General features: G+C 53.6%; 8 protein-coding genes across 8 annotated transcripts; 4 read left to right on the top strand and 4 right to left on the bottom strand.

Moving 5' to 3' along the window:
* Nucleotides 1-7,198: 7,198 nt before the first annotated feature.
* Nucleotides 7,199-8,776, top strand: CORC01_11126 (helix-loop-helix DNA-binding domain-containing protein; the record flags this gene model as incomplete). Its single annotated transcript, XM_022622752.1, has 3 exons — nucleotides 7,199-7,313; nucleotides 7,382-8,362; nucleotides 8,415-8,776. The coding sequence occupies 3 exons, from the start codon at nucleotides 7,199-7,201 to the stop codon at nucleotides 8,774-8,776; spliced, it is 1,458 nt and encodes a 485-aa protein (XP_022470792.1).
* Nucleotides 8,777-10,036: 1,260 nt separating this feature from the next.
* CORC01_11125 (RNA recognition domain-containing protein) lies at nucleotides 10,037-11,126 on the top strand (the record flags this gene model as incomplete). Its single annotated transcript, XM_022622751.1, has 2 exons — nucleotides 10,037-10,386; nucleotides 10,553-11,126. Coding segments are annotated over 2 exons (924 nt in total), but the record flags the coding sequence as incomplete, so codon positions are not given.
* A 3,455-nt stretch (nucleotides 11,127-14,581) lies between these two features.
* On the top strand, nucleotides 14,582-14,995 carry CORC01_11124 (threo-3-hydroxyaspartate ammonia-lyase; the record flags this gene model as incomplete). The annotated part of the gene is made up of 2 exons (XM_022622750.1): nucleotides 14,582-14,781; nucleotides 14,863-14,995. 2 exons carry the CDS (start codon nucleotides 14,582-14,584, stop codon nucleotides 14,993-14,995), a joined length of 333 nt encoding a protein of 110 aa, XP_022470790.1.
* On the bottom strand, nucleotides 14,663-15,031 carry CORC01_11123 (uncharacterized protein; the record flags this gene model as incomplete). Its single annotated transcript, XM_022622749.1, has 2 exons — nucleotides 14,663-14,770; nucleotides 14,843-15,031. 2 exons carry the CDS (start codon nucleotides 15,029-15,031, stop codon nucleotides 14,663-14,665), a joined length of 297 nt encoding a protein of 98 aa, XP_022470789.1.
* A 696-nt stretch (nucleotides 15,032-15,727) lies between these two features.
* On the bottom strand, nucleotides 15,728-17,717 carry CORC01_11122 (tetratricopeptide; the record flags this gene model as incomplete). Its single annotated transcript, XM_022622748.1, has 2 exons — nucleotides 15,728-17,488; nucleotides 17,547-17,717. 2 exons carry the CDS (start codon nucleotides 17,715-17,717, stop codon nucleotides 15,728-15,730), a joined length of 1,932 nt encoding a protein of 643 aa, XP_022470788.1.
* An 800-nt stretch (nucleotides 17,718-18,517) lies between these two features.
* Nucleotides 18,518-20,653, bottom strand: CORC01_11121 (exonuclease; the record flags this gene model as incomplete). Its single annotated transcript, XM_022622747.1, has 1 exon — nucleotides 18,518-20,653. One exon carries the CDS (start codon nucleotides 20,651-20,653, stop codon nucleotides 18,518-18,520), a length of 2,136 nt encoding a protein of 711 aa, XP_022470787.1.
* Nucleotides 20,654-21,225: 572 nt separating this feature from the next.
* On the top strand, nucleotides 21,226-22,820 carry CORC01_11120 (uncharacterized protein; the record flags this gene model as incomplete). The annotated part of the gene is made up of 3 exons (XM_022622746.1): nucleotides 21,226-21,407; nucleotides 21,461-21,547; nucleotides 21,596-22,820. 3 exons carry the CDS (start codon nucleotides 21,226-21,228, stop codon nucleotides 22,818-22,820), a joined length of 1,494 nt encoding a protein of 497 aa, XP_022470786.1.
* Nucleotides 22,821-22,890: 70 nt separating this feature from the next.
* On the bottom strand, nucleotides 22,891-24,678 carry CORC01_11119 (MYND finger; the record flags this gene model as incomplete). The annotated part of the gene is made up of 3 exons (XM_022622745.1): nucleotides 22,891-23,804; nucleotides 23,868-24,057; nucleotides 24,121-24,678. The coding sequence occupies 3 exons, from the start codon at nucleotides 24,676-24,678 to the stop codon at nucleotides 22,891-22,893; spliced, it is 1,662 nt and encodes a 553-aa protein (XP_022470785.1).
* Between the last annotated feature and the right edge of the window lie 462 nt (nucleotides 24,679-25,140).

The following is a 25,140-nucleotide window of genomic DNA, read 5'->3' as shown; positions in this document are numbered from 1 at the left end:
AAAAAAAAAAAAAAAAAGGAAAAAAAAGGGTACTTGTTGGTACTTGCCTCCTCTCTCAGTCGAATCGGTTTCCCCACCGCGCGCCGGCGACTTCGCCGAGCGGGGTTGATCGGTTTGCATTGGCATTAACACACTCTGATTTATGCTTGTCGCTTGCCACGCGGGCGAGAACGCAGTTTGTAATTCTTTGAATATCGATCTGGTGTGAGTTTCAAAATAGAAAAGAGCGATGTGAGATCGGCGCAACTGTGACAAGAGCAATGTGTATACGCCCATTAGTTGTGGTGCCGTGGTTAATGAAGCATCCTTTTGCCGAAAGTATTTTACAAGGCTCTTCTTGCTTGTCGGAATGTGGGGGTTCCGACGTAAAGTATCGTAGAACCCGGGCCACCTGAGCGTGGCAGCACTCGAGATTTGCTCCAAAATTTTGGCAAGGCTGGATGGAGGCGGCTGAGCAAGGAGCTGGAGACAAGGTTCTCCCCCAATAGCACAGGGTATTTCCCTAGAGCGAGCGTTTTCTATTGCCGACAAACGTGCAACGAGACTTCTCCAGGCACTTGGACTTTGTGGGACTCCAAGACCATGGAATCCGGACGGGAATACCGAGATAGGGGTTCGCCAACAGACAGGCAAGCCCCGAGCTCATTCTTTATTTTGGTGAATAGTGTCGATCACTTCATTTCTTTTCTGGCTGCGGTTGTCCGAGTCAAGGTGTTGGAGGGCAGCGTCAAAAGGATTATCAAGGCAGACCCGGCGATTTGGCTGGCCGAATGTTCAAACAACGTGGCTGGCTCTGCGTCATTGCAGGCCAAGCAGGCAGGCAAACAAATGCCGTGCGGTGATGGATATTGGCCGATTGCTGCCGGATGTGGCTTTGGTGTGAGGACGAGACAAGGTCACATCCGAATTCAAAACAAACGTCAAATAGTGCCAAGCAAGTCGAAGAGTGTAAACTACCATGTCGTAGGTGTGTGCACTGTGCAGTGCGGCTGCGAAGAAAGCGAAGAAGTAATGATCGACGACAAGCCTCCAGGCGGAAGGGGTTGCGGGTGGCAATTAGGAGGGGGGACTCAGCAGACGCTTTCCGGACTGCAGCGCGTGGGTGCCTCCTCTGTATTCGTAGATGACAGTGTGATGAGCTGTGAAAGGTGGCGCCGATAGAAACTGGCAGGGACTGGGGAGGGCGAAAAGGGTGCCTGACCGTCAGATAAAGTGCAAAGGTAGATGAACCCTGTGGATTGCCTGGACTCTGAGGGCGCGAGGTACCTGTCGACATGCATCTGGCCTTGTGCTGCCAATAACGTGTGAAAAGATGACGGCGGGATGTAAGGTAGAGGCAGAAACCGTCGACAACGCGAGGTAAGGTACTTTGGCTCGTGGATGAGCATACTCAAGGTAGCCTTGCATGTGCAGAGTATCTGTACGGATACATTGCCGGTATTCAGCACAAAATGCACGTGGTCATCGGGAGATCGCACATGGCCTCCGGAGGAGCGATAGTAAACGGAAAAGAGAATTTTGCTGCCGGCCGGCTGGCTAGCGTAGCGGTATGTGCCCTCCTGAGGTATGGAGGTGCCCTGAGGAAGGTCGAGTGTCCGACTTCCACTGCTGACTAAGGCCGTCATATCATACGCTTGGGCCCAATGGTGCTCTGTGTTATTAAAGCTCACAAGCTGAAGGCCCCCACACATTCTCCCTCCGTGCCTGCTGAATCCACCTGTCTCCACGTCGTTCGCCTTGCGCCTCGTATCGTCGGTACGTACTCTGCACCTTGTGATGTGCGCTCGTTCAACTGCTCCAATCAGCCAGAAGCTTTTGACCCTCCCTCATTGCGTTCTGCCCTCCAAGCCTCAAGATTGGCTTACTTGAGGTAGATGTATAAGAACTGTGTCATACATGGAGATGAGCTGTGATTTGGTTCACCAAGGTCGAGACCATAATGATATGAAGACAATCGCCGTTTCTCCAATAATGCTAGTCGACCCGTCGAACTTGTTTCTTGGCTGCGCCGCTGAGAATCCTACCAAGCGAACCACATTGTGCCTGGTCGAAAGAGGGCAAAGAAACCGAGCGACACAAAAAAAGGGAGAGTGAGGGCGGTGGGGCGGTGGGGTTGGGGGGTGGACAAAAATGTAGCTTCCCCACCCGGCACGAGGCTCCCTTGTCGGTACCTGGAGCCAAGCGCCATGTTCTAACATACTACGTACACCGGACCACCCCTCTTCCACATTCCCACTGCAGCCGCCTCTAGGTCCAGCCACTGAGGCGCGGACATCTTCAGTTCCGGGACACGGTCTGCCAACTTGCACAGCTTACTGACGGTAATAGCCCAGTGTCTCAACCTGCTTGACGGTCTAGACCTGATTCATCATTGGCTGCGGGAAGAAACAGGGCTACGACTGCGTGAACCTCTGCACATGCGAGAGACGTCGAAAAGCCAGGCACTTGGCCAAGGCACGGGTTCCTCGCAAGACGTGTACCATAGTAGCGATTTGGAAATACTGAATCAATGTGGAGTATCTTGGTGTGTTGCATGCCACGACGGACGAGAGCGCCAGCACTAATGGCATCTTGGTGGAGTCCATCGTACCTACTACAATGTATGTCGCTCCCGCTCAGCTTGACTCTTACCCAAGGTAAGTGAATGGCTGCTTTACTTCAGTGTTTGCCTTCCTCTGGATGTAAAGGTATTGTGAGGCACCTCGAGCTCGGATAGCTGAGACCTGAAGTGCAAAGCAGAGCTGGAAGGAAGGCGCATGCGAGATTACCCGAGAGGCTCCATGACCTAAGGTAACGAACATTCCTTCCTGTTCTTGGATGCTGGATCTCGCATAGACGGTACCCTATTTTCTCACGCACACATCCAAAAGGAGAAGAATAAAACAGAGGCCACTCATCCGTCGTTTGACCACCTTCCCAGACACGAGATGGTGTACAGCAGAAAGTATCTTCGCGGGCACTGCTGGCGACGGCTTCTCGTGGAGCAGCCTTTGCTCATACAGCCCCCCAAGCAAAGACGAACCGGAACGATGCAATCCTAACTGACCTGCCTAGTGGTTAGCCCCCCGGTGTCCGACACCATCACCGTCTACCCTGCATCACCATACGTTGCCTTACCATGGTTCGACCAAACCAAGAGGGAAAAGGCAACCCCAAGACACGGAATTCAGGGTTCTGGCTCCAAAAGTCCGGTTCCCTCCTGCCTCCCTCTCGTGCCGTTTCTTCGCAGACATGATCTCGGTTGGATCTACGCCAGAACGATTTCTCCACCGGCCAAGGTTTTCATGCTTGGACGGTCGACAGATACTTGCTTCTACTTACGTCTTTTCACAGCGCTTTGCTGACTAGTCCTAGGTCGGTGTGGTCGGGAACCTTTGTTGGTGGTGGTACGGCATCCTCGCAGGCGCTGTACCGCATGGAATGCACATGGGACCGATCGGCTCAAACCCAGTCGCCTGGAATATTGACATGGCGGGATGGATCCGTCATCCTCGAATGGACGTGCACATCCCGCATAGCCCATCGCCCGTCGCAAACGGTGCCGCTCCCAGCTTGTTCCCAGCCCGGTACGCACGAGGCAAGCAACCATCTCGAGCAGTAAGGCCCGACTGGATGTGCTCTGGCCGCTACCAGCTCCGCACGCGGTAGCCATGCCATGTCGAGCCTTGTTGATGGTGCCCACCTTCATCAATACCTGCCCTACCAGTACCGCCAAAGGTCAGCCCGTTCACTACAGTTTTCTCTTCGTTATCCGTACCGACTTGAGGCTGAGGGAATGACCCCCTTACCACTCAATACCTCTGGACCGTCTTGGCTTCGACGCTGGCTGTGGCCGCTGTCCTACCGGGATGACGAGAAACGCCACCCTCTTCCGTCTCTTCCCCGGGACCAGGGGCAATTTCTGTTGGCCCATGGCCCTGTTCCGCAACCCAGATCCCTTCTTCAGTGGAATATTAGGGGCTTGATGATGGGGGGACCCTGGGTATCAGATTCTTTAACTCCATAGGCGTCGGTCTGCTTGCAATACAAGATCAAGTCGGCGCTGGTCCAACATATCAACATCTAGACGCGCATGCAATACCATGGCAGAGGGCAGGGTGTCAATAACAGCCTATGTACCTGGATTTCATAGACGGCTCAGGCACCAAGGACAAGCAAACATCTGGACCGCAGCTCATCAATTACATACACGTTACTGCACAGAACCGCTCGACTGGAAATTAACACCATGTTGAGTTAGCGATGTCATATATAGAGCAGCATCAGGCCTCGGTCATTGCAACCGCTGGAATTCTCGGCTGTGCCTAGCTAGAATGACATCCCAACCAAGTTGCCAAAGTTCTCCGACAGTGGTACGACACGGCACGGCGTACGGATACCTGTCATGGTACTGGCGATCATGTTCTGGCTGCGAACAACCACAACATTTGAAGTCTACCTAGTTCAGGGACCGGACCGGATTCCGAGTCCGAAGCGCAAGAGCGAGGTCTACGTGACGGTGATGGCGTTTGATACGCACTGTTGGAATGAAAGCACGATCAGTCCGGCCTCGCTGACTTTTTCTGATGGGCCTTTTTTCCGCAGTTAAGGCCCGCCGAGCCTCCCAAGTTTCTTCTTGGCCCCGCCAGTTCGCAAGCCCCGAACCGGGTGGCATTTGGTCTCGATCACTGTGAGACGAAACATGAAATAGCGGGCCCGTCATCAGATCCCGCCATCATTCTTCATTCCTTCTGCTGTTGGGCTCTTCTCTACAGTGAGTGTGCGCTGCCCGAGACCCGTCTTTGGGACGACCTGCCCTGCCGCCTGACCAACATGCCGGCCTGATCTGACCAGGCAAGGCATTGGCGGCATGGCAAGGTGCGGCCCTGGCACTGCTGTTTCTTGGGAGCGCCATCGCCATTTCAACGTATTCCCGAGAGGTTCACAAGGTTATATCCGCACATTTGAGAATGGCTATTCCGGTTGCCGCCATTATTCTGTCATACTAACTGTGGTAGTTGGCCTTATAATGTGGGCATTTTCATAGTCTGTCCCGATGGGCAAGGATGGTGAATGATTCAGCCGTCAAAGATACTCACTATGGTGGACAGCAATGTGATGGCAATCTAGGAACCAGGATTGCCTCAGAAATTGCAGGGCACGAATTGAAAGGGGCAGAAGACGGTGTGCTGACCCCGAGTCCACTAACCGTCGAGCAGATGAACAGACGGGAGTCTTTGTCCAGCCACTTACACATGGACTACTCCGTACAAACGTACGCGGATGCATACGCACACACACCACATAGAGCTGCTAGCAAAAACCTTCTCCAGGATGCCACACGACAAGCAGATGCTCGATGCATGTGAGGACTGCGACCCCACTTCCATCGGAGATGTCTCCCCTCGAGCTTCCCAGCGTGGTATGGCACATCCACGAGGGCGTGCGTATCGATACATTGGCAAGGCCATATGGCTTGCCATGTTTGTGCAGGGACAGGGATGGTGGCTGCGGGGCTAGACAAACATCCCAAGTACTCGCGACCGCCGAGTCCGGGATATAAGAAACGTGAACAGCGCCCATGCGTGCCCAAAAACCCCCGAGCAAGGTTCGGCTGTGCCGCCACGTCGTCCACGATGGCGCCGTCCGGCAGGGTTGTGGCAGAGAGGCGGATGGGGTGACACACCCCAGGCAAGCTTAGAGACAGTAGAGTCGAGGGTACCTGCGGGGCAAGTACTTTTCTCGTCTGCTTCGACACGGACACCATACCCCCCATGCGACGCCCTGGGTCGACCTTGGAGGCGTGAGCCATCTGGGTAGCAGCGAGCAGCGAGCGGAATCGACTGGCACAAGCAATCCCACAAGGCATGGGTACATGCACTCGATCGGGTTACTTGGACACCTTATTCCAGGTGGCTCTGCCCGTCCGTGGTAGCGCTACAGTACGTTGGCATACCTTATTTTCCAGGGCTGGCAGATGCAGACAGAGGAGCCGAAGATGCAGGAGTGAACTCGACGCAGTAAGGATGAACCAGCGAATATGCCAAAACTGAGTCCTGGCGCGAGGTTGGAGACGCAGGCCGCACTCAAGGTGGTATTGTCAGAGCCATTTTAGCGCCAGCAGTAATAATTCAGTACTTACCCACCTTTCTATCTTTTTTCCAGTTGTCAATACTTTCTTCTTGGCAGAAAGGGGAGAGGGGAGTTGGAGTGTGATCTTGCCGCTGCTGGGCAGACAGACAAACAGACACATGCAGCTGTTTGACTGGGAAGTTGGCAGATGGAAAAGTGTACACAGAGGGTACGAAGATAGATGGTAGATGCGTAACCTAGGTAGTCCCGTCGCTCTTCTCTCCAGCAGCAGACAGACACAGAAAAAAGGACTGCGTACTAGGGTGGAGAGAGCGAGGGAGAGCCTGAGGGGAGGGGAGAGGAGAGAAGGAGAGAGAGACTTTGGTTTAGCTTCACTCCCCCTCCCCTGTACCCAGAAACCCTGTCTTGTCTTGCCCTGTCCTGGGCTTGTCCTATCCTGTCCTGTCCTGTGCATCCTTCCCCCCGGTTCCAAGGCCGCCTGTCGCTGCCCTTCTCTGCTGTCTTGATCCCAGCTTCGTTCTTCCGGGTTGAGTCTGCTCTGCTCGTCTGCTCAGGCCAACAAGTCACCCACCCACCACCCTACCTAGCGCTCCCGCCTGCTCAATTCCATCTAATCCCCTCCACCCCCAGCTCCCGTCCTCCCAATCTTGAAACTGCCTGCTTCGAGCCTTCTTTCTCCTCCACTCGCCTCTACCTTACGCCGGCCGACCTTCGAGTTTACTAGACCTCTCCTCCTTGCTCCTCGGCCTCTTCCTTATTCAACCCTCTCCATCCCACCCTCACCGCGCTCTCTCTTTCCCCTTTCACCAACACCTTCGCTCGTTATCCTACATTCCCACGATTTGAGCAGCCTGCGCTTTCAGACGCCTCCAGAAAGGCTGCTGCTTTCGCATGTCCAGCGCAATTCGACCCCGGACAATCTGATTGTTCGCCACGTTTTCGCTATTCACTTGGCTCGCCTCGTCCACCGCCTGTGCCTCGCTCTGGCCACTTCTCTTCTTCGTCCCGTTTCGATCACCGACTCGATCCAAGTGTAACACAACGAAAATCATTCTCACTTCCACTACCCATCAAACGTGATTGCCATCAACTAGTCCTTACCGTCAGATAACAGACGAAGCACATCATGGACTCACAGCGACCGGCTTCCCAGAAGCTTCCTGCGGGATTGGCAGGCGTACTGAACCCGGACGAAAATCGCGACTCGGCCTATTTCTCTAGCACGGATGCCTCAAGCAAGCGTATGTTGGACACATCAGCTAGAAAAGCTCGCGTTGGAGGCGGCGCAACTAACCCCTTCTCCCAACAGATAACTCTGCGGCATCAGGCGTTGTCAGTCATGTCCTCAGCCCCACAGGGTCGGGCTACCAATCTTCGCTGGCGGACAAGACACCTTCGCCTGTGACGACTAGCATGGTCCCTCAGCTGGTGTCGCCTGGGCAGAGCAATATGAGTGTTGCCGCCATGGTGTCGCCAACAACCCCTGGCAGCGCCGACCCGCGTCGATTCGAGCGCCCGACGTCCTTGGATTCAGGAGTGGTTCACGACATCATGGGGCCTGGATCCCGAAGGGAGAGTGTAGACAGCCGTATAAATCAGGGTTTTCACGATATGAGGCTGGGCGGGAATTCCCCATACGCAAGCCACAACCAGTCGACTACTTCGATACAGAATACGCTTAACCAGCAGCGCAATCCCCGCCCCGGCTTGGACAATCTTTCGATACACCGTATCTCCAATGGATACCAGCCCAGCAGCGATAGAAACCCCGAACACCCAAAAATCATCCGGACCGCACCGGCAATCACAGGTCCTGCGACGAGCAACATCGCCCGAGCTGCGGAACCCACCAAGGGCCAAGCATGGGCTTTCCCTGAGGAAGAAATTCAACGAATAAGCCACCACGAGCAATATTTAAACTCGAGACGAAGCAGTATTGCTGAATCCATTGCCAGCAGTCAGTTTACCACTGAATCGAGACTACCACCCGGCCAGAGACGTTTGGATGAACCTACCGACTTCAACAACCGTTTATCGAGTACGTCTTCCGACTTTCCTCCAGTCCACCACCACTCGCTGCAGCACAAGCAGGTTGGGGATTTGCGCGATGACGACGCAGCCTCGCGGACGGGCTCACAACCGTATAGCCGCACGCCTGAGTTGCGGAAGAGTCACAAATTGGCGGAACGGAAGCGGAGGACGGAAATGAAGGAGCTATTCGACCAATTGCGCGACTTGATGCCACAGGAACGAGGTTCCAAAGCATCCAAGTGGGAAATTCTTACAAAAGGTTAGTCAAATCCGCTCAAGTCAGTTCGTAAGGGAATGCTAACATGTGCCAGCTATTTCTGAGCACCAACGAATGGCAGACGTGATGCGCATGGTACAGTCGCAAAACACAACGTTGGCTCAGGAGAATGACGGCCTGCGACAAGACAACCACAACTTGCGCATAGATATTCAGCGCCTTCAGAATGAGCTGCACAACACAAGACTACAACAATCCCCGACAGGCCAGGCGCCGGCTCAGTCTCAAGTCCCTCCCCCTCAGGCGGTGGGCTATCAGGCGGACCCTTATGCGGCCCGCCGTGAGCTGCCACCAATTCGAGGGTTGAATGGGAACATGCCCAATGGGCCCGACTCAATGACCGGCGTCCAGTACGAGGCTCCTAGAGTCAACGGCTACCGTCCCGAAAGGTACTGACCCGGTATCGAGGACGAAAGAGGCAAGGGAGAATCAACGGTCATCGTGTACATGACCACATTGTGCGAAGCAGCGTCCCTTATGTACTCTTGTGGCGGAGACTCGCTAGGCGATGAGCCGCGCGTGCAATGATTCGATGGGCGATGAGCTTGCAGGATCAACCTACCTATACCCCCCTACCACATGTTCGCGGCCTTACCTACAGGTCTGCGTGTTCTATTACAGTTCTGTGCCTTTGCTGGGATGCGCTATGCTCCGCAATGCCACTTGGCGGGCTGTTTGTTTGTTTCTTTTCGTGTCGAATGTATCGATACCTGAGTGTGCCAATAGCCCACAGGTTCCGTTGAGATCGGCTCCTCCAGTTCAATACTGATTCCGAGGGACGACAATATACCCTCGTCCTTGGTCAGTAGATAAAAAAGCAAGAAGGCGTCAAATGTTTCACCTGTTTGGGGGTGGAGTGGGCAAGGCTCGAGACGGCCAAGGAGGGAATGATACGGACAGCCTGGTGTACATATACCTACGCGTTGGTGAATGGGAACGCGATGCGGGCACCTAGGGTGCATGTTATGTGATCCATTGCTTTGCTCGGGAAGAAAAAAAAGATTTAAGGGAAACTCTGCGGTACGTTCAATGACTGACGGAGATTATGGATTGGCCCCCTTCTATCTGTATAGACGAGGGTCACAAGCGGGAAACCGACGTTTGCAATTTCTACCAGAGACGAGCTTAGGTCTCTCCCTGGAAGCGAGTAGTTTTGGAGGCTGCAGATCACAATCTACTCCCAAGCGGGATGAGGAACACCTGCGAATATTAGTTCTACTGCAACATCATAACCGGAGCCAGCTAATCGTGAATGAAAAACTTCTACGAATAAGGCACGTCAATCAAGCCTTAATGCGCCGCACGGCTAAGGTTGGGCTTCCTGGCCTCTACCTACAATGTAAGGTAGGTACCCAAGTAAGTGGGTACTGGGCCATATTGCGCTAAATCTCAATTGGGACTAGCGTGTTTGGATGCGGCGACGGTCGACACGGTCATCCCAAAATTTCTCGTTCGCCCATTAAAATATTATTCTGCACTTCACATCATCTCGCCATACTTTCCTTGTCTCCCTCTCTATCCATCACTCCGCCTACCATTCTCCCTTCACATCACTTCAATATGTACGTCCTGCGATCCATAATGCTGCAGTAGTGATGCACTTCGCAAAGGTTTAAAGGCCGATGAAGCTAATTGGAAACTTTCTCCGACATCAGGCAGTCCATCCGTCGCGCAGCCACCCGCACCACCCTGACCAGCTCGGTCACCGCCGCTGCTGCGCCCAAGTCGCAGAACGTCTTCTTTGCTTTGCGCGCCGTCAACGCCGCCGCCGTCAGATCCTTCTCCGTCGCGGCCCCGAGAGCGTTCTCACGCTCCATTGCATTCCGTCAAGAGCAGCGGGATGGATTCGTCCGCCCAAACGAGCAGGGACGTCAGAGAGAACCCGAGCCCAGCCAAAATGTTCTTTTCGTCCAGAACTACTCTTTCGACATCAAAGCCGATGAACTGAGCGAGGCTTTCTCAAAGTATGGCGAGGTTGTCGGCGTTTCGATGCCTCAGAGAAAGAGGTGTGTTCCAATATCCCCGGATCCCTTGATGGAGCTTCCAGCTTCATGCTTTCTCTTTTCTTTTTTCAAGATGATCCTGGCTCCCATTCTGCAACACTGGGAAGGGGCACATCTGAGGTTGAATCCTGTTCTTTAGGGGCTAATCACTGGATTTCTTCTCTTGTAGCTATTGTTTCATCTACTACAAGGACGCCGAGTCCGTCAAGGACGCTGCCGACAACGTCGATGGAACCTTCTGGCACGGCCGCCGTATCGTCGCCAAGGCTCGTGATGGAAGTTCAGAGGGCCGCACCAGCAGGGGCAAGATGGCTAGGCCGCGTATTTACGACGGCCCTGCTACATCCACCCTCTACATCGGCAACATCTCCTTCGAGGCCTCGGACGCGGACATGAACAACCTTTTTGCTAGCCTCAACGACGTCAGAGACGTTCGCATCGCCGTGGACCGCGCGACGGGCTGGCCGCGCGGCTTCGCGCACGCCGACTTTCACTCCGTCGAGGCGGCGACGGCGGCCAAGGATATCCTCAACAACACCGAGATGCACGGCCGCAAGCTGTCCACCGGTTTCGCCCCCCAGTCCAGGGACAACCGCTCTCGCGAACACGGTGGAGAGCGCCGCCCGAGAAACTCGCAGAAACAGGTCGAGGAGCGTGTCGAGAGCGAGCACGCCCAAGCCGAGGAGGCGCAGAAGGAGCAGAAGCCCGAGGCTGGTCAGCAGCAGAACAACTGGAACGCCTAAAATTCCTTTTCAAGTGTGCGATTGAAGTGACAAGGTGTCGTCAAGGACCTTTTTTTTGTGTAAGAAGGGGTGGCGTCTTGGCGGCCGAGGCTTTCGATGCCATTGTATGAGATCTTCTGATATGTTGTTTCTACATTTGTTTTCCTAGCGGGAAAGCGCAGGGACTTGAAGAGAGTCCTGGCGGCCGGGAGAAAAATCTGGCGGAAAAAAATTGTGTTTGGCGAGGAGGATGCCTCTCCTCACGCGACGATGAATAGCCCGACCAAGGCGGTGGTGTATCATATGACTAGAAAAGAAGGCCTCGCTACCGTGGCCTTTTTGACATACATGGTAAACTTCATGTATAAAAATGTAATATCTCTCCTTCACAAATGGCTTCTATTCTAAGGCCCTGTCTTTTCTGCCCGTGGCTGCACGTGAGCTATACTGTCTGGTCGCCTGTGTACTCAGGGTGGCTGTCCCGGTCCGGGATGGCGGGACGGAAGGCCGAGAATCGTTGGTCATGGGAGCCCGGCGAACAGAAGCAAAGAAAGCACCGACACGGTCGGAGCCCGGGGCATTCTCTTGTCCATGAGAAGATTGGATGGGCGGGTGGCCCTTTCCCTGAAAGACGTTCGATCCTGGCACCCGGACCAACGGTCCCCCCCCCCCCCTCCTTTTCTCCATGACCTTGCTTGTGGCCGAGTATTTGTCCACCCCCGTCCGCATTTCTTCGGCATGATATACACGGGCCAAGGAAACCTTCTTCTTCGATGGGAATGACGGATTGTTCGGGACTTCTAAACGGGGGAAATGGAGAGGGGCCAAAGCTTTCTTGTTCCTGGATCGGTCAAGGCGAACAGGACAATTTATTTAGCTATTTCGCAACACATGGCCCGACCTGGCCCGCCCTCTCCCGCTCCTCATCCTCTCTGCTCCAGCCTCCAGGCCGATCGCTGGCACGCAGCAGCAACGCCCACACCCCCGGTCCCGTTCTGCCAGCATGCGCCCCCCGAGTCAGTTTCTTTTCTCGCGAGAATTTTACAGACACAGCGAACGGAATACCCGCGCCCAGCTTCCTGGTCGCCTATGCGATGTTCAAACTTCCCACCCCCCTCCCCCGGTGTGTCTCTTCCCCGTACCTCCCCCCCGTAATGTTCTAACTTGATTGACAAAGAGAAGGCCCGTCCGCCTTGTCAGAGGCTTTTTCGAAACGGAAAAAAGGGGAGGGGCTGTCAAATATCTCCCGGCATCGCCGTTAAAGTAACGAATGCACGTATCTAGACAACCTTGCCCACTCACGTGTGACCCGCGACCTCTTCGGCCCCGGCCCCATGCAGAGGGCTTAATTGATATCCACTTTTGACTTCGGTGGGACTGTGGGACGGCGGACCCGTCGCCGGCCCCGCTACCCCCGGCCCATATGACCTACACCGTTTGTACCTTTCCCGAAAAAAAATTCTCATGCCTTTTCAGAAATCTTCTCAGATCGTCGCGGTAGATGGTTTTAGTTGGTCAGGGCCTCCCAACGGCCCGCTGCATCAATCCTTCCAGCCCACACACATTACAAGCCAATGCATCCACGGACAGGCATGAACCAACGGCGCCAAAAGCACGTAAATCAAAATTTGCAACGAGCACTAAAAGAATTGACCAGCCTGGGGGTCGAACCCAGAATCTCCTGATAACACAGCTAGTCGTAGTCAGACGCCTTGCCATTGGGCCAACCGGCCGATATCCCAGAGGATTCGAACTTGCTTGCTTGCTTGAGATCTCGGTCTCGGAAATAGTACTATGAATGGTGGTGTAGCACCCTCGACCGCAATGTTGGGTGAAACTCACACCGTACGCATTTTCTAACGGAAAATACCCAGTGTGAGCAATAATGTTTGAATTTCTTGATAAAACTGGATCATTAGAGTCACGCATACCATGGGGCCGTCGTGCTTTGGGATTGGGTTGGGTTTCCATTAAGAGGAAGTCGAAGAAGCCGTGGTCAGGCCAGGCGACGAGACATCACCTTGTGTCCCGTTCGAGGAGTACGCCAAGCTCAACAGATATCCCTATGCAACCTGTCCACCTGGATCGTCGTCCTCGCCCCGGCTTTCTTCGAATCTACGGCCAAAACCACGCCTCCGACGGCTCACGCAGGACCTCATCACGCGCACCACGAACCCCGTCTCGCATTAAGGATGACGATGTTCCTGATTATAATTAATGCCCGGACCTCCTCCGTGGTGCGTGGCATGCTCGATAAAATCTTGAACGTTGCGTAGCATGAGCCTTTCACCTGCCCTTATACGCGAGGGGGGTGGCCGCCGGGAGGTTGGTTTGCAAAGCCTGCGATGGTGCCTGCGGAGAGAATGACTACGTCGACGTCACTAACCCTATTTTTTAATTTTTTTTTGGTGTGATCAGTGTTGTGTAATAAGTCTTTCTTTTGCTCTTCTACAAAGGGCGTTTTGAATTCATCTGGTCATTCTGTGATGCTCGACATTCTATCCTCGGGAGGTTGGTCCGATACCAGGGCTCAGTCAAAACCTCTTCTACATGACAGTAAGTCGCTTGAGTACTTTCCCAAGAGAGGCGATTGGCTCACATGAATCCGATATCTCTCTACGTGGAATGCCTAATCATCCCGCCGAGCGACTTTCGGCATCTTTGTAGGCTATGCCCAGAGTCACACTTCTTCAAGATGTGATCACCCTTTGGAGAAAACGTCATGGATGCCGGACGTGCCATCCGAGTGAGCTTATTTATTCTGTGTTGATAAGAATGATGATTAATGCCAACTTTGCATTACTCTTATAGATCCGAACCACTACTGCTTCATAGAGTATTTGATTCGAATAGCAATGTGGCTCAACCTACGAAGGGTTCGCGCGTCTTGATACGAGTACGAGCCAAATCCAAGTTTAAAACAAAACGATCTCATGGGTGTCTCCATTCACCATAATGATATCTCCCTCTCAGTCGCCGCAAGAGTCATGGCGAGCCTCTCGACTTATACTCCCCTGACTAGGGACTCGGTCATCCAAGCCCGCCAACTAATCAAGTCACACATCCACCCGACCTCGGTCCTGGCCAATAAAGCAAGCCAAATAGTTTCTACGCAGAGAGAATCTCCTTTGTCGGCGGTCGTATGCTCGCGAAGCCGATCCTCAGACCTTGGTTCAAATGCAAAAATATGTAGCGGACCAGCGCCTCAAAGGCTTGTGGGGGCCTCCACGCCATGAAGAGACTCCAACAAGAGCCCGGATAGGTCGAGATTGGCGGTAGGGAGGAGGGAGTCGACGGGTGTAGCGCAGGTAGGCACTAGATTATTTTTTGATTCCCTGATTTAGTATTCAACAGAAATTCCGAGTCACGAGTTTGAGTCCTCCATCCTGATACACTGACGACTGGCGCCTGCAGGCAACCACGCTCAAGCGCTAACTACGGCACCTCAAGAAAACGGCATCACGTCTTACATCGTCATGCCCACCACACCGCGGCCGAACAAAATCGCTGCAGCAAAAGGCTATGGCGCCAACGTTGTCTTCTCCGGACCGGACTTCTCAGGCCACGAGGTCGTCGCGGCCAGAATCGTCGCCGAGTTCACGGGCGCCAGGCTCGTGCCGCCCCATGGCCAACGTTATGTCATCCTCGGCCAGGCGAAGGCGGAACTAGAGCCCCAGTAACAAGTTTCGGAGCAGCAGGAGCAGCACTAGAAGCTCGCCAAGGGGCATGGTCTCAACGTCATCATCGCGCCCTGCAGCGGCGGCGGCCTCCTCTTCGATACGACCCTCAGTTGCGAGGGCACACGCATGAAAGTCTTTGGCGCAGAGCCCGAATTTGAGGGCGCCGACGACGGGCGGAGGAGATTTTACTCCTGCATGAGCATTGCCTAAAACCGGCACGGCGGCAGACGGGCTCGCCGGCGCCATTAGCGCTACGCCGTGAGGTTTGATCTACGAGAGGCTGGTGAACGGGATGTGCGCCGTGACCGAGGACGAGATTGTCGAGGCGACGCAGCTCATCTTGGAACCATCTTGGAGAGGCTCAAGATCTGGGTCGAGCCGAGCGCGGCGGTACCATAGGCTTTTGCGATGTTTAACGAGGAGTTATGGGGGATGGTGGAGCGCGAAGCTGGCAGGGAGGGGTGGGATCCATGGTCAGTTGTTACTGGGTGGGAATATCGATGTTGATGGTATGGTGACGCTCTTCTCGTTGGTTGAACACTCAGGCGGAGGTGTGGTAGAGATATAATCAGGGTACTAGACTTCATGCCTCCCGTTCATGGAAACAGGAGGCGAAAGAGTTGTTTCGTCGGATAGAAATTGCATATCGCGGCCACTAACCGCAGAAGTCCAAGTGAAGGATTCATATTACGGCCGGACAACATTAGAATGACTTCTCCCTTAGTACACGTATGGACCATTGTAGCCACAGACTTAGCTTGTCCTCGCCCCTATCCGAATCCCGTCGAATGAGCCATGCAAGGACAAAATTCTACAGGCAGATAAAGATACTCGTGAAAGGCGTTGTCTCATTCATTCTTTTCCACCCGCTATAATGCTACATGTTCGAGGGAGCCTTTTGATCATCTCCTGAACCTGGGCAACCAACCGATCTAGAGGCCTCTAGAAGTCGAATTCACCCCTAAAGATCTCGGGATCTACACCCGCAACAGTCTTCTCGGCCAGGTCCCTACGCCCCATCTGTGTGAACACTCTCCTCAGGGTGTCGTAAAGGGTTGTACTGCGATTCTGCGCCGTCATGCGGTCGATCTGCTCGTCAAGTTGAGCCGTGTTGGCACCGCCTCTGGAGCCCTCGCCACCACCCAAAATCTCGTACGCCATGTTACGGCCACTCTTCTCAATGGCCTTGTGCATGTTGAGCGCAGCGAGGAAATGTGAAGCTGCCTCGGCATGGCATCCAATGTTGATGCAGCTGACACCTAGGTTGTAACGTGCTCGGACAAAGTTGGGGTGGATGCTTAGTGCCTTCTCGTACGCCGCGATAGCCTCTTCGGAGCGGCCCGAATTTGCGAGAGTAGCACCCAAGCGGTTCCAGAGCAGATGCAGCTGTTCTTGCTGGTTTGAGGCTCCGAGTTCCGAGGAATGAAGGGCGGCAGTGAAGCAGTCGACGGCCTTGTCGTACTCCTCGGCGCCGTAGAAAAGGACGCCCAGGCCAACCTGGACATCCGGGTCCATGTGTTCGCCGTCCGGGCTGAGTTGTGCCGCCTTAATGAACAAGCCAGTGACCTTGTCATGCAGTTGCTGCCGGTCAGTGAAGCCCATCTCAGCCATGGGGTGCAAGTCAGTCGGTGCGATAATCTGCGGGTATTTGACCGAAAGCCACCGCTCGAGTGTGCGATAGGCAGTGCTGTCGTAGCCCTCATTGGTATAAGACACAGCCAGGCCCATGAGGGCAGCTAGGTTGTTAGGATCTTGCTTGAGAGCTTGTTCGAGCGCACGAATAGCCGCCGTCTCCTTCTCATTCTGTGCTTGTGCCGAACCAAGGTACACCCAAGCCTCGGTATGCTGTGGATTTTGCTGGACTGCAGCCTCGAACGCGAGAGCGGCTAGTGACAGATTTCCTCCCTCACGCATGATGCGGACGCCCTCTTCGAATGCGTTCTTCTCCTCGCTGAAGAAGTTGTCCTCTTCAAAGAGATAGTTCTCGATAACGGGATCGCCGAGTCTGCCCCAGTCGCCGTTCATACCGGTGAAATCTGGACCCCAGTCCTCGCTGTCGAATTTGTCGAATGTCGAATCGTCGACCATGCCTCTTGCTGCAGCAGTTTCAGCCTGGATTCCTCTCCATATTGACTCGAAATCGCCGAAACCTGTCTCACTCTGCATTGCTCTGTCCATCTCGTCTAGTTCAGTCTCTGCAGCCTTGGCTTCCTGCTCCTCCCTCTCCTGCAACTCCATTTGGGCGAATTGCTCTTCCCACTGGTTGTCGTCAAGCTCCACTAGCTTTCCCTTGCCCTTGACGTCCTCGTGTTGTTGTTGCATCGGTTGCTGGTACATGGGCTGAAACGTGGGTTGGCCCATCATGCTGTTGTAACCCATACCCATCCCCATTCCCATGTTCATTCCCATACCCATTCTCGGCTGTTGAGCCATTTGGCCAGGCATGGGGCTTGCTCTTGCCGATGAGGGCTGTTGATTCATCTGTCTAAAGCGCGCAAAATCTTCGGGACTGAATTGGGTTCCGGGAGGTTGCTGGAATGCCGATTCCATGGCAGCTTGGTTCTGGAAGTCATTTGCCCAAGTTGGTGATGTCGAGTTGGCACGGAGGTGGACTCCCTGATTCGGGTCGATCCGGACAGCACCATTTTGCATGGGAAGCTCTTGCTGAAGGCCTGGGGCTTTGTTGAGGAAACCGTTCATCATCTAACAGGCCGATCAGTTCAAATAAGTTCACGGCGGTATATGGCCGCTGTGTGCGTACCTCGTCCTGTGGAGTACTTGCGCCCGCGCTTCGGAAGCCACCAGCAAGCGCATTTGGGCCCCGTTGCACCAATCTATCTCTCTGAAGGGTCTTGTCATCTTGTACATGCTTCTGGAATTGGCTGAGGGGGTGGCCGGACGTAGAGCATTCTGCGCCGCCCATAAACGACATGTTGAGTGGTAGGTAAATAGCGGGGTTCTTATTTCGAAGTGGTGGCAACCGTAATCGAAAGGCTTCTGAGGGAGGCGTCGCGAGACTGAGAAGTAAATCAATGTCTCAAAATTTCGAGGCAACGGATGGGAGCGCGACGTTGGGCTGGAGTTGGCGAACAGGCGGGATGTGACTGGTTTGTAATTCGGCCAGTGTTGAGCGGCTGCTTCTCCGAGAAGATACCGAGGCAGGCCGGCGGGGCGGGCTTAGGCGCGGCAACGGTTGATATCTTTCTCCGCAGCCGGAGGCGGGGTAGCCAATCAGATAGTCATGGTTGTGAGAAAACGACAGTGGGGTGAGCGCTGACCCCAGTTCGTTTGAAGCTCTGAACTCCGAAGCGCGCATGTGAGTGGTGCATGGACGTATCCGTACAAGAAACATGTCACTGCTCGGGCTGCATCTTTGGGTTCCTCTTTAGGCAATTTAATCCGACAGCCGCGATATGGATAGCCGGCCTTCACATCATCGACAATTTTCAGCCAAGACACCGATGGATTTCGTCCTCTGCTGATCCTGAAATAGGTTATTCTCTCATTTTTTACAAACTCTCCTGCTGAATGTCGAGTCCAAGTTTTCTCCCAACTGCCGGTAGGGTTCCTGTATCAAAACTTAGGCTAGGGGTATCATGTATGAATACTAATCAGTGAGTCCCTGATCTGCAGACTATTCCCTATGCTCGGGATCCATGAAATGCTGTATGTTCTGCTCTATTTGCTCAGGAAACAGCCGCTCCGTGGCCCTTTTATGAGCCATCCTCATAGTTATTTCATGCCAATGAAGCCGATACTCTGGCGAGCCTTGATGACAGCCCGTCGAAGAGCCTGCTCCTCCTCGTCCGTCCATTTGACTGACAGTTGATCCCACTTCTTTCCAGGTGTATTATACTCCCGCTTCCACTGCGTGTGGATGGCCTGGAGCTTGCTCATCTCGCGAGGATCCCCAGATCCTGAATACACAATGAATGCCGTGCAGGGCGGAAGGCTGTCGTGAATGGCTTGCAGAGAGACTGACAGACGGGCCAAGCACTGCTCAAGGGGCGATCTGCCGAGTTTTCCCTCAAATTGGGACTTGTCAAAGTCAGGAGGCCCGCCATCACTGTTGGCGCTTTCAACTCGGTTCTTGTTCCACCATCCTTGCAGCGCCTCGAGCTCTCGCATGCGACCCCAAACAAAGTCGACGCCACCACCGGGAATTTCCAGTCCATCCGGATCTCCCTTCACGGCACGGATGACACCGTTGACAACGTCCGCGTCGGACTTGCAGCCTATTTGGTAAGTTGCTCCAGCGCCAGGTCCCTTGGACGGTTCACCCCAGTCCACAGCAGCGCTTGTCTTCCCCGTAACCAAACCGCCTGCCTCTCCGCCTTGTGCCTTGTACGCAGTTCCCACTCTTGATAGCCGTCGGAATAAGTTCTCACCCTGGGAATCAGATGCGCCCCACAACTTGCCCTTCTCGCACTTTTGTCTGACAAGATCGAGGCAGGCACGGGAGTCTTCAATAGGATTATGACCATTGGCACCACCCTTCTGGATTTCGCGATTGACATACTTCTGAGTTAGCCACTTTAGTGACGCCTTCAGAGGTGGACCCCTAGGGTGGGGGTAGATTAGGGAGGTATCGACAATGAAGGGATGTGAGAATCGCAGAGCCTTCAAATCAGATTCGAGCGAGTGCCCGATGAGGATAGTTCGTGGAGTGATAAGTTCAACCAGCTTTTGCTGGATATCCTTCAATGTTGTCGTAACTGGCTCCAGCATCTCCTGTGTAATGCCGGAAAATCGGGTGACGTAGTCGGTTATGGGCTTTTCTGGCTTCACCAGTTCGTCCATGATGAGATCTCCCGACCAAGAGATGATACTGATACGGGTAAGAGAGTATTCGCTCTCACCTGTCATGCACATCTCGCAATCCAAGGCGAGACATTCTCGGCCGGCAGTGACGCTGCCCTTTTCTATCTCCGCTTCGGGCACTTCACCGTCTTCGATCTTGTCAACTTTGGAAATTGCCCATCCGTCGGGAACTCTGAAAGCCGCTCTCTTCTCCGCGTTCTCGATGAGCGCTGGGTGGATAAGATGGCCAGCTGTTTCGAGCTCCTCAAGCGATGCCAAGAATTCGGTAATACGGGTTCTCTCATTCTTCCATCCCGAGGGCTCTCTTGCCGGTTTAGGGCCCTTCCTGTCGTCCTTGTTCTTAGGCATCGGTGCCGTCAAAAATGTTCCCATGGGCGAGTGGAGTTTCATGTACTTGTCGTCACCAGGCGCCTTGACAGGCCACAAGTGAGGGAACATCTTAGCAAATCCCTGAAGCGCAAGCGGCAGCCGGTCTGCAGAAAGAGTTCGCGGATAGTAATCGTCTGGTGTCGTTTCCGTCCGATCCTGGTTCTTCGCTGGGCCAGATGTATAATCGCCCAAGTTCACGCCTTCCTTGAACATGGCTTCCTCCAATCCAGGCACCATCAATACAACAATTTTTCTGATGTTCGGTCGGTGAGAAACGGAAATCCAGTTCGGACCTGTTCCATCGGCGAAAATGTACAAGACAAGATCACGAAGCATAGCGAGGTTGATCTTGGCAAAAAGCTTTGCACTCGTAGAAAAGGTAATGGCGGGATAGTTGTTGGAGCCCTCCCTAGGGACCTTCTTGCGCTTCTTACTGGATCGCTCGACTTTGGTCCATCCTTCGTCATTATCGTCAGGGGCGCTTCTCTTTAAGCTGCCACTGCTTTGAGTGAGCGAGGAGCTCTCCCGCGAGCTGGTTTCGCTATTCCCTCTTTCGGTTTCGGCTGTCGATTCGTGGGGTTGGGAGGTCGTTCCGGGGACATCTCCGGATGCATTGTCATCGGAGGCAGCAATGGCAATTCCTCCGCCTTCGTCGCGATTTCTGCGACGCTTCCCCATGATTGCTCTTCTCCAATTGCTGTCGATGACAATTGGCAGATTTTGAGGAGGTGAGGGTAGATTGAGTCGCGCCGTGGCTGGTAGTGGGGGATGTAAGTGTGTTCGGGCGAAGTTTTAGATGGGATCGCTCACAAAAAAAAAGTTCCCTGATCCGGAAAGCGCAAATGCGACGGTCGATACCGGAGGTACCTTAAGGTCCCTGGTTTTGCGGGGCAAGCCAATCGGCTGTGATGTAAGGAGTATATCAGATAAGATAAGACCAACGTTCAAACTTCAGGGACCCTGGCCTGAGTTACCCGTTTGACAGGGACACAAATGAGGCAGGCACGGCTGGCAAGCACTTCAGCAAGGAAAATACCTTGAGGTAGGCATTCGCTCTGGTAGGTTCTATAGGTCTCGCATTCCAGCTTCTTTTGCAGTGCCACTTCTACCCGCCGTCCTTCACAAAGTGTCACTGGGTCGCGACTTTTCCCCATCGTCATTCGCCGTAGGATATCGACGTATCTCACCACTGTCGAGAAATCGCAAGATCGTTGGTCCGTGCCAGCTCGATAGGCCTCGGAAGATTCGCCATGATGGAAGTCATCCAATGCAAGTGCACAAGCTGCCAGACGAAATTGGCAAATTTCTTCAACCTTTGGACTCAGATTGGAAAATCTTACTTCAGTCCGTTGATTGACGCCCAAGGCACCACTCAGATGGTCGCCAAGGAACCCACGAGGATTGGTGAAGCAGAAACCCTCGTTGCTGGATGGTAAGGCATCGTCCGGCTGTCCTTATGTGGATTGGGAGACTGATCTCTCGTAGTGAGCTTCAAGATGTCAGTTGCGTCAAGTGTGATAATGTCATCGGCCTCAAATGTTTGAGCAGCCCAGTCAACCATGTGCTTTGCGAGTAAGTGGACATCGGAACCTCGACGATCCCTAGACTCACGCAAGGTAGCTCGCAAATACTTCTGAGGCAGACCTCTGTTGTGTTTCTGAAGAAGAATGGCAAGCCGATAGAGCTCGATGTGCGCCGCAAATTAAAGCTCCGGGATGATTCTCGCACTGGATCGTGTTCAACCAACGCTCATTTCAATTCGGATTATCGTCAAGAACCCGGCTTTGAAAACGGGCATAGGTCGTCCAACTCCGAAAATATTGACCTCCTTCGTTTACGAGCAGACCTTGATACTCAGCGAGAAAATATTGAGAGGATAGATACTGCTGGGTTTCAGGTGATCTCCCAATTCGACGGCGCTGTGTCGCGCATCGAAAAGGAGATAGCAAAGCTCAGGTCAACTATGGACCAGCTTCAGAAGGATATCGACCTTCACAGAGCCGATTTGAAGTGTCTCAAATCGGAAGGATCTAGTGGGACACACCCTATGCAGAACAGTCCCAAAGTGTCTCGATTAGAGAGCCAGGTTCGGACGGCAAGTGCGGCGATTTCTGAGATGCAGAAGCTCTCCGAAGATTTCAGAAAGGAGCATGATGGGTCCCGAAGAGAGCTTCAAACAACGCGAGAAGATTTAAGAAGGCTCGAAAGCGCAACTTTAGGCCTACAGCTGACGGTGACAAGTGTAACTGAAACCGCGAAAGAGAGCCTCGAGATGGCAAGGGACAGCGCCAAGGAAACAGCCAGTCTACGTACTGAGTTGACGCAGCTTAGACGAATCATGGAACAAGACCGCAAAAACAACCTCGGCCTGTCAAAGCAGCAGATACCTTCGCGGGAACTGGACATCTTGACCAGCAACATCACCAAGATCGGAACTCGAGCAAACCAAGTGGAAACGCTGCAGATGGAATTTGATCTATTCAAGAGCAGGATACAGCGTCTGGAGGCGAGCGCAGAACGTCCTGCTCGATCTTGCGAGGAATCACAACTGGCGCCAGGCCAACAACCCGAGAGCTCGGAAACATTTCCTGCCATTTTGAATTTTAACATCGATGCAGCATCAAATGGCGTTTATCAGGAAGCAAACGCCAGAGTTCCCACCGAAGCCATCACCGCCTCACCTAAAGTTCTGCAGCCTACAAGCCGCAAACGAAGAGCACCAGCAGAACAAATTACCCAAGCTGGTGAAGAGAAACAGGGCCCACGACTCACCAGATCGGGTAATATTGACAAAAGGAGTGCCAAGAAATCGAGGGTTTCTTTGCCCGTGAGCAGAAAGGGTTGATACTTGTACAAGTAGCTCACCCGAAGACAAAAAGGACATTCATCATCAGTCTTGGTCTCAGTCAGGGGTATCAATTGGCAGACAAATCTTGGTCCCTGCCCAAGTCTACTTCCAACACAACTTTTCCAAGCTCAGACAAAGCTCTGACCGGCTCTATCAGAGCGTACTTGAAGAAGTCCTCCATTTGCTTTGGATCCTTGAGCCAAGCGGTGATCAGGCTGTTCTCCTTCTCCCTGCCCGGAAGGCTCCCAATGTCACTGAGCATCTGCCTTGCCAAGACGACAACTTCCCAGTCGGCCGATGGCGCCAGAGTCTTGTACCCATCGATCATTGCCAAAACCATCTGGCACATTGACACTTGGTCTAGGTTCTCTAATATCTTGACACTCACGCCTGGGAACTTCTTCGCCCTAGCCATGTCTCTCGCCAGCTTCGTCAAATTTTCAGGGTTGGGCGCTGTATTCGACAGCGCGATAGCAATGGAAGATAGGCCCTTGAGTCTTTGGGGATGGAATGGGACGAGGTGCTTGTACGGCTCAATCTCGTAGGCCGACAGGCAGGCGATGGCTAACGCGCACTCGTGGTTGTTCCGATCTTTGCCAAAGTAAAACGCCGCCTCGTCCACAAGCTGAGCAAAGGGCTCGATGGCCCATTTGCCATTCTTGGGAAACCATGAAGCCGTCTTGTACGCCTCCCGTAGCCATTTGTGCTTTGCTTTGGGCTCCATGTCGCGGGGGAGTGCAGGGAATATCTTTTGAAGCTTTTCACCCTCCTGTCTTTGTGGCGAGCCCTGCCCGTCTGGCCCAGGAGGGAGCTTAAACCTCTCAATATCAGGCATGAGGCTCAGCTTATTCAGCTCAGCAACCGATGAATCCGTCCTAGCAAGTTGATATTCATCCAGGTCATTCATGCATTTGTGGCACTTGCATTCAAAGTGATATAGGCCAAGGTCGCCCTGTCTTTTGTTCTTTGGTTGGGTCTGGTCTGGAACAGCTTAGTTAAGATGGTTCCATGAGAAATCCAGGCATTTTTTTTACGATGACTCACCAATATAAGATATCTCGATCTCATCCCCTGACTCGATGAAAGACATTGCGCGGAGCGTGGCCTTCCTTCCATCGAATTGGACCATGGCATTGGGGCAGCATGAGTGATTCATCATGGCAAGTCTTGTGTCCAAGAAAATACCACCAGTCTCATGGTACTCCTCTGACCTGCTAAAAGCATTCGTTTGAAGCTGCGCAATATACTGTTAGCACGTAAACCCACCCGCCCTGGAGAGCATATCAGGCACACGCACCTTGCACAGAACCTGGAAGGCACTCTCCAACTTCTCCGTCGAGATGTCATCAACACCAAGACACTTGACAACCCCATGCGCCTGGAGCTGCAAGTTCATCTCGTCCTTTAGCCGCCACGCCTCCACATGCCCTTCCAACTCCTGAAAGCTCTCCAACACCTTTTGCCGGAGCATGACCTGCGCCGCTGCCCGAATCGGCGTCGGCATCCAGTTCGGCTGGTTCGGCGGCTTGATCTTGTGAAGCCTCTGAATCGCCTTACATTCGAGCTTGTGAACCAAAGACCAGTTGGCGCGCTGACACGCTGGCCCGCAGTACGCCACCGTTTTACATCCCGTGCATGCGCGAAGTCTTTCTGTGGTTTGGGCCTGCTGTTGCTGTTGCTTGAGGCAGTGGTTGCAATACTCCAGTGCCCGAGGGCCCGGCGGCAGTACGACGGCCGGGTCGTTGAACCGGGTGATGATGTCTCCCGGCACAAAACGGCGCGTCGTGTGGATAGAGCGACCCTTGGCGTCGCCTTTCGTGCCGCGTATCTCTATGCCACTGCTTACTTCTGACATTTTGGAAGCGCTGTCCCAGTGGTCAGAATAATCCAGAAGCAATGTAGAAGTACCGGGAAACCTCTTCAATACCTTACACTCCCAATCCCTTGGCTGGGAATACAAGGCAAGTAAGAGAGGTGCCTGTATGCGCCACACTTGCATGTGGCTAATGCAAGGTACGACCAGATGATCATAGATGATCAAAGATCGACAGCCATTGAAAAGCTAGAAACAGTCCAAGCTCACCGACTTTCTCTGCTTTGGGTTGTGGCAGTTGTGGCAGTGCAGCAGCTTGTTCAGATGGAACTTCACCGAAAGCTCATAGGCCCCACCATCACCACCCATGCACGGACCACCTTCTCCCACCTTTGAACCCCGCCTCGTCCCTACTCCATCCCACCAACTCCCGTCCGCTCGTGTTCACGGCCATTTTCCTCAGCCTCACTCACACACACACACATACCCCAAGCCGTCACCGAC

This window comes from Colletotrichum orchidophilum (genome assembly GCF_001831195.1).
Source record: "Colletotrichum orchidophilum strain IMI 309357 chromosome Unknown Scaffold_116.1, whole genome shotgun sequence".
NCBI classification, from domain to species: Eukaryota; Fungi; Ascomycota; class Sordariomycetes; order Glomerellales; family Glomerellaceae; genus Colletotrichum; species Colletotrichum orchidophilum.
This window is presented reverse-complemented; position numbering and strand designations above follow the sequence as displayed.